Here is a 14,803-nt window from a genome sequence, read left to right as displayed (position 1 = left end):
TGTTAATTGACTTTGGAGCTGTTAGACCATGAAAAAGCATGTAATCAATTTTTTTCCTTCCCAACACATCCCTACTATTGAGTCTACACTGTGATCAGAAAAAAAGTTCTGTCTTTAACCAACTCTTACCTCCTGGGTAGAACAGGCTCAGTCTGTGACATTTTTGGTGACAGGAGCCTATAGCAAATGGAGCAACTGATGTAAATCCACTTTGTTTTTTTCCTCTCCGAAATAGGCCTCACAGCACCCTGGCCAGTATTCATACTATTTCTGTACTGGGTGCCTGTGGCACCACCTGTTTCAGTGGGGGGCTGCAGGGGCAGCCTCTGTGAGGAGAGGCCAGGGCTGCCCCGTGCTGGACACAGCCAGTTCCAGCTGGCTCCAATGGCCCTACAGCAGGGCGTGGCTGAGTCCCTGGGCCAAGATGGTGGTGCCTGTGGGAAAACACATCCCAAGAGGGGGAAAATGTCACCTGTCACAGTAAGGAAAGAAGTGTGAGAAACAGCCCCGAGAACACCAAGGTCAGTGAAGAAGGCAGGGGATGAGGGGCTCCAGGTGCTGGAGCATACATTCCTTGGAAGTCTGTGGGACAGGCCATGGTACGAAGCAGGTATTTCCCTGCAGCCCACGGAGGAGCATGCTGGAACATGCTCCTCCGTGCGGCCTGTGGAGGATACACACTAGAGCAGGTGGATATTCCTTGAAGGAACTGTGGCATGTGGAGAGCCTCCGTTAGAGCAGTCTTATCCAGAGGCCCAGCAGCCTGTGGGAAGGACACACACTGGAGCAGGGGAAATGTGAGGAGGAAGGAGCGGCAGGGAGGAGCTGCCCCTGATTCCCTATCTTCCCTGTTGCTCAGGGAGGGAGGAGGTACAGGAGTTGAGAGTGAAAGAGCAAAGCTGAGCCTAGAAAAAAAGAGGCAAGCAGGGCGGGGGTGGGTTCTTTCGGTTTTGCCCATGACAGTAATTGGTAAGTGATCTCCCTGTCTTTATCCCAATGTGTGTGGTTTTTCACTTTGTTCTCTCCCCCCCCCCGCCATTGAGAAGTGGGAGTGAGAGCGCAGCTGGCTGGGAGCCAGCCAAGGTCAACCCACCACAACATTGTGTTGACAAAGGCTACAACACTTACCAAAGTCAGCAAGCAGGACTGGATTCCATTTTGTCTCTGTTCATAAAATTGGGTTTTTTTCTGAAGATACTGCACCCATGGGTGTTAACTGTGCTCTCACTGTAGAAAATAGAAACCTAGAAAGAAGTGATATATTACCGTTTGTTGTATTTCATAATTTTATTATTTTTAGGTCTTTTGAAAATACATTTTGCCTCAGAGAAATTACTGTAACTTTGGGGAGAGCATGCTGTGTTTTATGTGTAATTCTAAAACCCTTCATCCATCAGATCTTCCTTAAATCCATCATAACTTCCTTAATTATGGAGTATAGCACCACTGAAGTTACAATTAAAAATGAGGAAGATGCAAGTCAGGAAACGCAAAAAGGGAAAGACTAAACTTCAGCCCAATTGCTTTCTGTTTGTGCATATGGCTTTAAATATAGAATCTGTTATTGTAGTACCTAATAGTATAATATAAACATTAGTTTAGCAAGCATAGTATAAGCCACCAGATGGAGTAGTCTTGCCATCAGAAATGGAAAAGAGTAATAGAAAGGGCATGTGTTTTCTTTCTGCTTTTGAAATATAAGTTGCAAGGGTTTTTTAAGGTACTGTGCCAATTTCATGTATAATCCACGTTAGAAGTTGAAACCATTGACTGCAGTACATAGCTGTCTTTACACATTTCTCACTTTTTCACAATAAGGTATGTTTTAACAATATTTAGGCTAGGGAAAGTGAGAAAGTTCTTCCTTTTTCTTGTGAGGTTTGTATTAACTTGAGTTGACAAACTGTATGCAAATTTGATCACTTTTTTTCTCCCTTTCATTTTTTTCTTTGCCTCATAACTTGTATCTGTTTGCCATGTTGTTACTAGTAGCTAATTTTCTATTTCGTGTCTGACAGTTGTCTGACAATTCAGATACTTCTTGCTGCAGTGCTTTGGAATTAGGAAAGAGATGAATGATGACTATGCCAAAAGCTTTTATTTGTCGCTGTTGCCCTCTATTTTCTGTTTCTTTTTTTCTCCTGGTCTCCTAGGATCTTCTTGCACGAAAGCCTAAAAGCGTTTGAAGTTTGCAGAATGAAAAAATGGCACAGGCAATGCTGGTACCACCAGGGTCTGAGAGCTTCTTCTATTTCACCAAAGACTCTCTAGCAGCTATTGAAAAACGTATTGCTGATGAAACATCTCGTTGTGACAAAGACGAGCATAAAGATGATGGTGGTCATGAAGAAAATCACCCAAAGCCAAGCAGCGACTTGGAGGCTGGAAAGACACTGCCATTTATTTATGGTGATATTCCTCCGGGAATGGTGTCTGAGCCCCTGGAGGATCTGGATCCTTATTATATGAATAAAAAAGTAAGTGTTTTATATTAAGATTGTAATTAGAAAACTCCTATTGTATATCAAGTGATAAATGCTCTGGTGTGGAGATAGTCAGAAGCCCTGGTTGAAAGTATTACACAATATGGGATATTATGTTACTTCTTTTGAATATGTAAACATGACTATAACTCTTCTGCTTAAGTTGCCTTTTTTTTTTTTTTTCTGGAAAAAGAGCTTTTCTTTTGATATCTGAGGTTTCCTTATAATGATATTTTGAGTTAATGGATTTTGCATTAGATGTCTTTTAATTTCTTTTGAAACTGAAGACAAAATCTAAATTTGTATATTTGTACTGTGATGTGACTCAGGTGATGATTTTGTCAAGTACAAATTAAGAAAAAATGTTTTTACGTAGGCATGAGGAGTGGAATGATGTTCAGAATGAAAGCAAAATTGAGTTTGCATTAAAAAGGCAGTACAAAATAAGCAGCGAGTGGTTATTTTATTGTGTAAATTCATAAAATGCTTGTTGAATTGAAAACATAGAACAGGTTCTTGAAATGAGTCCTCGATAATCAACAGATTAGTATCTTGCATGTAAGTGACCAAAGAGCTATATTGTCTCTGTAAAAGCAAGTAAGTTAAAGCAGTGTTTTTTCTCATATGGAATGTTGAAGACTAATAATCAGATGTATGTTTTTCTAGTAATTTTAGTTTTTGTTGTTTCAGCTTGATGAATGCTACTGTCAAATGACCTATTTCTTCTACAGTGTCGTTAGAAAACCAAAAAGATTCAATGTTAAAACCTGCCTATTTCTGGATATTAGCCTTTTGGGAGAATAATCATAAGATGTAGATTGGATTAAGATTTCATTACGTAATATTTTCATTGTGTCTCCAAGTCAAAATCAAAAATGGTTGCATAAATGGTACTAGTGGTGACTGCATAGGCCTTTAAAAGACAAGGCTGTCTCACCTCAGAAGCAGTTTTGAAGTGCTGAAATGGTTAAATAGTTGCTTGTAAGTGTCCAAAAATGGTTATTTAGGTGCTTTGTTTTGCATTGCCATCTTTGATCTGAAGTGCAAGTAATATAGCTGAATTAATTTTAAATGTTTAAAATTACAATTTTTAGGTTATATTTTTTAATGCAATTATGTAATCCTGGAAAATGCTGAAATGAAGATTTTGTTTAAGAGCACAGAGACAAAGAATGCATGGTGGTTAGTTTTCTTTATTCATGTGAAAATTTAGAATTTGATTTTTGCTTGTATCATTTTACTGAAAATAAGTTTGTTACTTAGATCTGTGTAAGTGAAGCCTCTGTTTATGGCAAGATTGCTAACATTAATTTCCTTAATTTCCTATCCACCTCCCCCTTTTTTGTTTCTTTGTTTGTTTTAAGACATTTATAGTGTTGAATAAAGGGAAGACCATCTTCAGGTTCAGTGCCACACCTGCCTTGTACCTTTTATCTCCTTTCAATATTATTAGAAGGGTAGCTATTAAGATTTTGGTTCATTCATATCCTTTTCAAGTGGTTTGTTAAAAATTATTACTGGTCTTTTTTAATATTTAATAACACTGGATTTTTTTTTGGTTTAGTGTTTAAATGTGTTCTTGCCCTAAATTCTTTGTCAAAATGAGTCAGAGCTAAGATTTGTCACTTTAATCTTCTGATTAAATTCAGATGAAGAGATGCACTGCATGTACACCTAGATTATAGAGTTAGTGGTATAGCCGTCATTACTGTGAAACATCTTTACATTATTTATGACATTGCTAGTGAAAGTAAACTGATACGTATCATATATGTTGTCAGTATCTAAGAGCCTGGTGGATTTGTCATGTTTTATGCTATGCAAATTCACCATTAAAAAAAGAGTATGTTCCTTAACCACAGTCAACATTGTTCAGCATGCTCATTATGCTCACTATTTTGACAAACTGTGTGTTTATGACATGGAATAACCTTCCAGACTGGACAAAGAATGTAGAGTAAGTATACTTAAATTAGCTAATAAATTTTTAAGTGGTTTAAAAATGAAAAGCTGAATTAGGAGCTAGACCATATAGTTTTACTTACCCTTGTGTGTAATACCAATATTCTCCTTTTTCTAGCCTGGAGTTTGGTCGTAGCTGCAACTCAAAACAGCATAGACCCGCAAGCTCCAGGATGGAAAGAAGCTGTGATATTGTTAACATTTTTCTCTGAACAAAACTCTGATTAATACTCCTGTTCAGAATGTTTGTACAAGTAATGTTATTATGCATTCTCCCTCTTGACCTGTTCCTTTAGCATTTTTATTTTTAAAAAAAATTTAAAAAAAAAGAGGGGAAGAAAAAGGAAAAAAATAGCTATTCAGCCTGAAACTACTACTTTTCAGTGTGGAAGATACTTTCTGTAGCCCCTGTGAAGGTAAAAAATAGCTAAAAATAGGACACAAACCCTCTTTACAGAAAATACTTCTGCTGGGGATTTTTGTTTGACATTATCAAGTTTACCTGGTCAGCTGTCAAGTAACTTGAAAACACTAGTTTTCACTTATCTATGGATTTTATTTGTGACATGGCAACCATGCTGATATTTTATTTGAGAAAAAATATTTTCTTTATGTTAATCGTGATTATTATTATTTGTGCTGAAATTTCAAGATCTTATATGCAAGAAACTGCAAAACTATGTTTCAGATTAAATAAATCAATTATCTTGCAGAAGAATGGTTGGAAAACAGTCATAGTGTATGTGAGTTTGTAACTGCTATATCAGTGCATGTAATAATCACTGGGTTTTGGGTGATTTTCCTTTATGCCTGTGGTGTTGTATCACTGAATGACAAATCTTTAACTTTTGCTTTGATGTTTTCTCATAGGTACACTTTCACTGGAATTTATACTTTTGAATTTCTGGTAAAAGTCCTTGCAAGAGGCTTTTGTATAAATGATTTTACTTGCCTTCGTGACCCATGGAACTGGCTTGATTTTGTTGTAATTTCTTTTGCGTAAGTATATAATTTTTTATAGTTAAATATCAGTTAGAACTCTTTTTGAACCTGTAGTAGTTTGTTTGAGTTACCTTAGCTCATTTAAAATGAATTTTAGTTGAATTGTGTTTCAAGTTTTTTGCATGTTAATATTTTGCACTAATGTAGCACACAGAATTACTGGGCTATCCCACAGTACAAAAGAGAAGTTACCACTGAATAATCAATTTTAAACAGTATTTAAACAATAAAATTGGGGAAATCCATTTCATTTTGAATTGGGATTCAATGGAGATACTTAAGGGTGTGTTTTTTATGGAAAACTTAATTGAAACAGGAAAGTATGAATGCAGGTTTTTCATTTAAAGTTGCCCCTTCCAACAAAAATAGGCTGGATTACAGGTCCAGGTAAGTAGTATAAACTCTACCTTAATTCTGAATAACTGTGATTTAATCCTACAGGTATATAACAGAATTTGTAAACCTAGGCAATGTTTCAGCTCTTCGAACTTTCAGAGTATTGAGAGCTTTGAAAACTATTTCTGTAATTCCAGGTAAGAAGTAACTGTGTAAAATGGTAGGCGCTCTACATCACCTCTGTTTAATTTTGTGTGTGCTGTCATTATGTTTGTGTGTGGAATCCCTCACTACAGATATGTGACAGAGTTTGTGGACCTGGGCAATGTCTCAGCGTTGAGAACATTCAGAGTTCTCCGAGCTTTGAAAACAATATCAGTCATTCCAGGTGAGAGCGAGGTTAAACACTGAGGCTGACTGAAATTCCACAGAAGCTGAACTCATATTTTTAACAGGAGCATCCAGGTTTTAGTCTTAACTTCAATTTGATTCCCTTTTCTAATTCTCTAAAACACTCAGCCTCAGAGTTTAATACATTCTTGCATGAGAAATTGAATTACATAGCCTGTGTATATTTCCATTTCATGATGTCAAATTGTCTCTCCCACATTAAGGATCAAATTTTTTTGTTCATTTTTCCTCTTACTAATGTGAATGCTACTATTTATCAAAGACATTTGGTGCTGAAAATTTCAGTCTGTTATAAAAGTTCAATCCCTGACAAAGACAAAAGAATAATAAAGAGTAGCATGGGAATTGCATGATATATTTATTACGTTAAGATGCCTATCTTCACCAAACCCCATCTCCAGTTGAATAGGATGCAATAGAATGCAATCATTAAAGCTTCTACTACAGTGCAATTGTGTTCTGTTTTTGTTTGCTGTTATGGAACCAATATATTTTGTATTGGAACAGAACACTGGCAAAGGTTTGGAGCAAGAGGCATCAAGAAGAAAATAAAATGAACAATTTTCTTTACATGTAGTTTACATATATAGAAAGCATGAATAAAACGTTACTTCATTCGAAGAGCAGGTGCTTTGAAATGTGTACCGTTCATTCCCATTCATAATTTCAAATTAAATTGTTAGGAATTATGAGACTTACTGGTACTTTTTTTCTTTGGAAAATATTTTAAGACTATTTTTGTGAAGCTGTGCATGATATTTAATAGTGTATTGGAGTAGTTCACATTGCATTTCAGCTTAGGTAAGTATTTAGTATTATAGTAAAAATCTGTCTCTGTTTGCAGGCTTGAAGACTATTGTTGGAGCCTTAATTCAGTCTGTGAAGAAGCTCTCAGATGTAATGATTTTGACTGTGTTTTGCCTGAGTGTGTTTGCACTAATAGGACTGCAGCTGTTCATGGGCAATTTGAAGAATAAGTGCTTGTTTTGGCCATCAAAAAATTCAACATCTTTTGAAAAATACGTAGCTCCGTACTTTAATGGAACGGTGTTTGATTGGATGGCATACATTGAGAATGAAAGTAAGAAATACTGTTGTAATTTGCTAAAATTTTTGTGTATAAACACACAAACACACAAGATTATGGTTTCACACTATAGGCTAAAGATAAAAAACAATTAAATAGGATGACAAAGAGCAGGGATTTTTGTGTGTTACATCCCAAACTCATGCTGACATGATTGTTTTTTCCATTAACTGCACTTTAACGTATTTATAGGGTTAGGCTGGTTTTAGAATCACAAAATCATGCAGGTTGGACAGGATCTCCACAGTCGTCCAGACCAACTGCTGCTCAGCTGCAGGTCCAGTTAGAACAGACGGCTCAGTGCCATGCCCAGTCAAGTTTTTTGTATCTCCAAGGACTCAAGTACCACAGCGTCTCTGGTCAACCTGTTCCCTTGCTTATATCAACTTCTTCCCCAATTTGTTGTCATCTTACTATCTGTATTCTTTTTTCTTTTTTTTTTTTTTTTTCAAGGAAAGCACAGTTGTTAATAACAAAATATATTCCTTTATTTCTGAAGGCTACCACCATATAATTAAAAGAAAAATCCTGTGAGGTTGTTTATACTACAGCAGCTGTTATAACATTGTCATTGGAACATCCATCTTCCTTTTAAATGCTACCTTCATAATTTCAGTCACAGGATGAGCACATATTAATGTTGTTCTGACTTCAAAACTGTTAGACATCCACTGTAAATAGTTCCATTTTTAAATAACATAGGCTTTAATTATCTGATTACAATCTACCTACTGAATAAGAGGAGTAGTTTTAAGCTTTGTGCTTTCTTCCTGTCATTTATTGAACATCAGATTTTGGAAGGATATTCAGTGTTTGCTATGACTCAAGAAGAGAATATGCAATTTATGTTGTTCTAATCAGTGTTCTAGGAATTTGTTTTTACATTGTGTTTTTGTTTTATTTTTTAATTTTGCAACTTTACTTACCAGTATGGTTGTGCCAGTATTTAAACCCATTATTGGGAAAACATGAATGGGAGTCTGTGAACATTCAAACCATGAAAACTTGAACATAGGTTCATCCTCACCAAAAAAAAGAAAAAAAAAGAAAAAAAAAGAAAAATACTCCTGTTTATAATCATGTCACTTCCTATTTTTTCTTTAGGCCATTTCTATCGCATAGAAGGAGAAAAGGATTATCTACTTTGTGGCAATAGTTCAGATGCAGGGTAAGGGACATTGAAAGTTACGTACTACCTGTCTAAACAAGTTGTAAAAAATATCACTAAACTTAAAAAGCTGATTTAGCTACCTAACTTCACAATCAATAATATGTGGTCATGGTTCATAGTAAGCAAACATTTGAATGAGTGAAAATGTTAAATGAGAAAATAGTTCACTGTAAATTTATTTTGAAAACTCTTACGTAACTGGAAAGATACTGCATTATCAATGACTTAAGAACATGCTTCTTTATCATGGGTTTCATGCCATTTCTCAGCTCTGAAATAGGCATGGGGCACTGGGACTTATGATCAGCTTTTGGGAAGACATCTTCCGCATTCTTCGGTCTGTGGACTGCATGCATGGCACTGTCTTGCTCTCTCTTTGTGACAATTCTTTGTAACAAAAATCACATAATTCTATATTCTAATGATGTGTTGGTTCTTCCCTTGGGTTTGGTTGTTTATATCTTTAAAACAGATATAGTGAAATCTTTTTTTGTAAACATTTCCTGTATGTATGTAAGTATCTATTAGATACTTTTATGTATATGTGTAAATACACATCAAATATACATGCACATATATGAAAAGAAATCTTTATAGTGTTTTTCTATAGAGGTTTTGGAGGCAGGAACCTCTTCTAGTCTTCAAGAATGATATCATAACTGAAAAAGTATGCCTACAGTTGATATCAAGATTGGATCACCTAATATCAAAACTGATACGTAATTTCAGGAGATAAAAGTGTCACTGTGATGGTTATTTGCTGTTGAGGAATTGGCAGAATTTGTTAATCCGATTTGACTAACTTACAGACCTGAAGACACCAAGAAATCTGGTATGCCAACCCTGCTGACAGACAAAATTCAGCATAAAATATGTACACTGACTTTCTTTTTCTTTGCATGGAAGTATTCACCTTATGGAATCTCTGTGTTAAGTAAATATATTGTTTCTATAGAAAAGGTATCTGCAGAGGTAATACCAAACTGTTTGGAATGAGTTTCATTTTGTGTATAATGGTGAAAGAAGGTAGGAAGTAAGATTTTTGCTTGCTTGTTTGCTCTTTTCTGGCTTTTTTTTAAAGAACACTCTTCTATTTTCCTCACTAATTTTTAAAATGTTGTAAGCCACAAGTAACAGCCCCATTCACAGACTAGATCTAATGAACCTTCATTAGAAGCTCAAGGTACGATAATTTAAAAACAATATTAACGTTACATGATTTTTTTTATATGCATTGCTTTACTTTTTTTTTTCTATTTTTTTCTCCTCCTAGTAAATGTCCAGAAGAGTTTATCTGTGTGAAAGCTGGTAGAAACCCCAACTATGGATATACTAGTTTTGACACATTCAGTTGGGCTTTCTTGTCACTGTTTCGACTGATGACACAGGACTACTGGGAAAATCTTTATCAGCTGGTGGGTGTATAGTAAAAATTGTGGTTAGTGGCTTACTGGCCCCAAATCAAACATGGAAAGGCCATTCATATTTACATTATATACCATTGCTATTGTTAGCAATTGAAAATGAACAGTATTTGTGAAAAGAAGCAAATTCAGTTGCCGAATTAAGCAGACATGGGCACTTACTGCAGAATCTCACATGATTTCTGAAGAGGCACATGGGGATTTTGTGATCCTTTATTTAATTTTTACAGCTTATATTTAATTTTGTGCCTCATGATAAGACCTTATTTTCAAAAACTTTAATACTGAGTTTAAATTGTAAAAATAATCTGTGGCAGCAAAATCTGGGTCTTAATTTCTCTACTTTGAATCCTATTTTTGATAGCTAAGAATGCATGTCTTGATATAAATTACGTTTCTTACCATAGCTTTTTATTATATGGTGTGTGAAAAATTAACTCTAATAAATACTGTCTTTTAGTTATTGAGTCAGTTGTGCCATCTTTAATTCTTTTGGTTATTTCAAGGGTAAAGCATGCTAATACATGGTAAGCATACTAAGCATCCAATCTGTGATGTGTGATTTACATTTACTCTGATCCCACGTCCTTTTCTAGATTATTAGGCATTAAAAGATATTTCTCTCAAAGTAGCATGATCCTTAAACATGTTTTTCACATATATGAATGCTCCCTTTATTTTCTTCACTTCATGATTTAGAAAGCTTGTATGATCTTAGTACAGATGGAAGAACAACTCGATAATAGTTTTGCACTTTTCAAGTTCAGTAAATGCTTATGAACTGCAGAACTGATGCATGTCTTCACCAGATGGATAATTTCTCTTCTCCCATAGACACTACGAGCTGTTGGCAAAACATACATGATATTTTTCGTTGTGGTCATTTTTCTGGGTTCCTTCTATTTGATTAACTTGATTTTGGCTGTGGTTGCCATGGCCTATGAAGAACAAAATCAAGCGACTATGGTTGAAGCAGAACAGAAGGAGGCAGACTTGCAGCAAATGCTTGAACAGCTGAGGAAGCAGCAAGAAGAAGCTCAGGTATTTTCTAACAAGAGTTTGAGCTTTATTTGTTCAAAACCAATAATTAAATTAGCATATAAAAAAAAAGTTGTTCTTTTACATACCTCACAGGTACTTTGGACTACTTTCTCTATGGCTTTTTATTGCTTTTTAAATCTATACTATCTAAAGTGTTAATGAATTTATGAACTGAGAACAAAAAGTACTCCCCAAATCAGCATAATAGTTTTTTAAATAAATATTTCTTATCTAGGGGTAGTGTCTAGTAACCTGTCATGATGATTTTCCAAATTATCAGCTTAGAAATAATTGCAATACTTGTGAAATACTTGTCAAGCCTCGATTACAGTTTAAAATATTTTTGTCTATAGATTTCTGACTAATTTTTGTATCCTCTGTTACCACCAATGAATCAAAGACTGGAAGTAAAACCACAAATTTTTTTCCTAAAAGCAGCTTAAGAAAGCTAAATTAATACAGACCGAAGTATGACTCTGTTTAGCTCTTTAGTTTGCAATCACAGAATCACAGAACGGCAGGGGTTGGAAGGGACCTCTGGAAATCATCTGGTCCAACCCCCTGCTAAAGCAGGTTTGCCTACAGCAGGTCGTGCAGGATCGCGTCCAGGCGGGTTTTGAATATCTCCAGGGAAGGAGACTCCACAACCTCCCTGGGCAGCCTGTTCCTGTGCTCTGTCACCCAATTACATTTACTCTTAATTAATAAATTTATTAATGTTCAAGTTATTTTCTAATTAACTTTGTGGCTGTACACAATGCGGGCTAACTCCATGATAATGATGCAAAGTAGAACTCCATTTGAGCAGCAACTTTGATAACTGCCCTTTTATTTTAACTCATATTACAGAATTTGAAGTATTGCACAAATCCATCTAGGCTTTTGTTACACATCTAGAAGTAATTTGATATAAATCTTAGGAACAAGGACTGTAGCTTTCTTTAAAAAATGGTGTGGTTTGTAAAGCATCACATTAAATAATTGCTGTGGCAGGCAATAGCAGCAGCTGCAGCAGAGATGACTGAGTACAGTGGTGAAAGTGGGATTGGTGGACCCTCAGATAGTTCTTCAGAAGCATCCAAGCTTAGCTCAAAAAGTGCCAAAGAAAGGAGAAATAGAAGGAAGAAAAGAAGGCACAGGGAGCTCTCTGAAGAAGAGGATGACGCGAAGGATGAAGAGCTTCCAAAATCTGAATCAGATGGCAGTATCAGAAGGAAAGGTTTCCGTTTTTCTTTCGATGGGAACAGACTTGCTTATGGGAAGCCGTTCACATCACCGCACCAGGTACTGTAAATAGAGCGCTTGTCATTTTAGGGTTTTGTGAGATAACTGTAATATTCAACAAACTTCACTGCAACCTTGCAAATTAATACAACCAAGAAAAAATAATGTTGCATTGTTTTAAATACCAACTTACTGTTGGTATTATTTTCTAGAGTGTACCTAAACAAGTGTTTTGGTCTCCATCATTCTGTTGTTTAGGTTCTAGTGGGTCTTAACATGCACAGCAGCATTGCATTTTCCGACTTAGTTTGAAATAGAAATCCCTGTTTATTTCATAAAAGGAAAATGTAAATATAATGTGTCAATATAGAAGGCTAGGGGTATTGATATCTTCTAACATAATGCATAATCTACATGGATCATTAGAATTTCTAAAAGTCTTGATTTTTCTCTTTAATACAGAAATGGAAACTACTACGGCCTTATGCATGTTCATTTATTTTCTCTCCAACAGGTGTTTTAGGTAAACTGTAAATTTACCCATTCAGATGACTTTACTGTCCAGTGCACATGTCTGAAATCTACCTAAGGCACTGTATTAAAAATAATTTGACAATTGACAGATTCCTGGGGAATATAAGTTACAATTTTTTAATACCTAGACATGCATTTTGTATATTTAAGATTTTCAGCTGCTCATTTTGTTTTATGTTTCCTTTGCAGTCTTTACTGAGTGTTCGTGGCTCCCTGTTTTCTCCCAGACGTAGCAGCAGAACAAGTCTTTTCAGTTTTAGAGAATACAAAAGGGAGATAGGATCAGAAAATGACTTTGCTGATGATGAGCACAGCACGCTTGAGGATGGTGGGAGCAGAAGAGGTTCTCTCTTTTTGCCACGCAGACATGGTGAACGGCGCAGTAGTAACATTAGTCAGGCTAGTAGATCGTCAAGAAGGCTGGCAGTGTTTCCAGTGAATGGGAAGATGCACAGCACTGTGGATTGCAATGGGGTAGTTTCCTTAGTGGATGGACCACCAGGTCTGTTGTCGCCTACTGGACAGCTTCTGCCAGAGGTGATAATAGATAAACCGACAACTGATGACAATGTAAGGAACTTTTAAATTACTCCAGGTTTCATAGGCTTTCTTTATTGCACTAGACAATGTTTTAATGGAATTAAATGCTTTGAAAATGGTTGAGAAGTTGTGAATGCTTCTGCATATCTTACTATAATGAAATGGGTTTACAGGGGTTTACTCAAAACTGAGAGGCTGCAGCATGAAAATGGAAGAGAACAAAGTAGCAAATTTTTGGATATGCATACACCTGTATAGGGAATCAAATTAGTATCAAATTAGATTTTTTTCTTTGTGATTTTAGCCTCCCTTTAAATGTATTTCCTAATTCTCTATCAGTAATCTGCTCGTTCTACCTTTTTCCACCCTCCATATATTTGATATTGTGCAAATAGCCTTTAAGATTATGTTGACATTTTAGAAGCTCCGAAAACTTTTTTTTCTCCTGGGTCTCAGATGATCTGAATTTCTCAATGCCTAGGATCATGGTATAATTTATTTTTTAAAAATAGTACATGCAAATTCATCCGTTTCTCCCTCTGGTCAGTTTTCCCTTTTCCCTCAGTCTGATTTAGGAATGGAGCAGAGGGATCCGTTGCACGTTTTTTCCTAGAAACCTTCTTTTATTGAAACAAAAACTTTTGCACAGGTCACAGCATCTGAAGGTACATCAGACAAATTCGTTACATTTGTAATCTTCTTGCAGTATATTATACTTTCCTTTTCATGCATTTATTTAGTTTACTGGAAAAAATTACCCATGCTCATACACTCAAAACTTCTTTATAATTGAGGTATGTTCAATGATATAACACAACTTTCCAACTTTTTTTAAAAAGTATTCACTTTTTGGGTTAATTAAGTCAGACTTCTTTTATTTCTTCAGTTGAAATTCATAAAATAAATCAGAAATGATAGCTATTCAATGTAAAATATATCCTTTAAATTAGTTTTGAATGGGTATAGAGATCAAGACTGATCTATAAAAATTAATGTTAGAGAATAATTGTTATTGCAGAAAACTTCCTAGCATAAGTCACTTATTAGAAGTATCTTGTGATTGAATTAGTTTATGAGTGAAATATTGGTAGAGAAAGCATGGAACTGGCAGCAGCAGTCTTGGTTTGTTTCCTTGGCTATGGCCTCCTCCAAAACTTATGTCTAATGTGGAGTTAATAGTAGTTAACGATAATGCAGTGGTAATCTGGGAATTAAATATCAAAATCTTTTTTTAGTATTTTATAAGTATTAACAGTGTTCGGAAGTATAACAGGAAAAGAGCCATTAAAAAACCTCCCTAGGCTTATGTTAAATGTATAATGGAAAGCTTTATGTATTATGAATTCATTGAAACCAAAGAGTCTTGCTGATACCTGTTTTGCATTATTTCTAAAATTGAATTTAATTTATGCCCCTCTTTTTTTTTTTTTTTTTTTTTTTTTTTTTAATAGAGCACTACTACAGAAATAGAAATAAAAAAGAGGCGTACAAGTTCATATCAAATACCAGTGGAGCTGCTGGAGGATCCTAGTTTAAGGGAAAGAGCCATGAGTATAGCTGGCATTATCACAAATACAATGGAAGGTGT

General features: G+C 35.4%; 1 protein-coding gene across 16 annotated transcripts in view; it reads left to right on the top strand.

Annotated features, from left to right (window-relative positions):
- The first annotated feature begins 2,204 nt into the window (after nt 1-2,204).
- The window catches only part of LOC104343899 (sodium channel protein type 2 subunit alpha), a 44,126-nt gene continuing 31,527 nt past the window's right edge, over nt 2,205-14,803 (top strand). For 2 of the 16 annotated variants that reach the window (XM_086465666.1, XM_086465668.1), the window contains exons 1-12: nt 2,205-2,477; nt 3,848-3,966; nt 4,351-4,440; nt 5,316-5,444; nt 6,080-6,171; nt 7,039-7,275; nt 8,386-8,449; nt 9,726-9,867; nt 10,711-10,917; nt 11,911-12,201; nt 12,865-13,212; nt 14,667-14,799. In XM_086465666.1, the coding sequence (XP_086321792.1) occupies nt 2,205-2,477; nt 3,848-3,966; nt 4,351-4,440; nt 5,316-5,444; nt 6,080-6,171; nt 7,039-7,275; nt 8,386-8,449; nt 9,726-9,867; nt 10,711-10,917; nt 11,911-12,201; nt 12,865-13,212; nt 14,667-14,799 (2,125 nt within the window). Of the gene's footprint in view, nt 2,478-3,847; nt 3,983-4,345; nt 4,441-5,315; nt 5,445-5,888; nt 5,981-6,079; nt 6,172-7,038; nt 7,288-8,385; nt 8,450-9,725; nt 9,868-10,710; nt 10,934-11,910; nt 12,202-12,864; nt 13,246-14,387; nt 14,394-14,666; nt 14,800-14,803 lie in introns of all 16 variants that reach the window. The other 14 variants (XM_086465660.1, XM_086465662.1, XM_086465665.1 and 11 more) reach the window with 13 other exon arrangements.

This window comes from Leptosomus discolor, chromosome 5, assembly GCF_034619465.1.
Source record: "Leptosomus discolor isolate bLepDis1 chromosome 5, bLepDis1.hap2, whole genome shotgun sequence".
NCBI lineage: Eukaryota > Metazoa > Chordata > Aves > Leptosomiformes > Leptosomidae > Leptosomus > Leptosomus discolor.
Note: the sequence above shows the minus strand (reverse complement) of the source record. Positions and strands in the feature narration are given on the sequence as shown.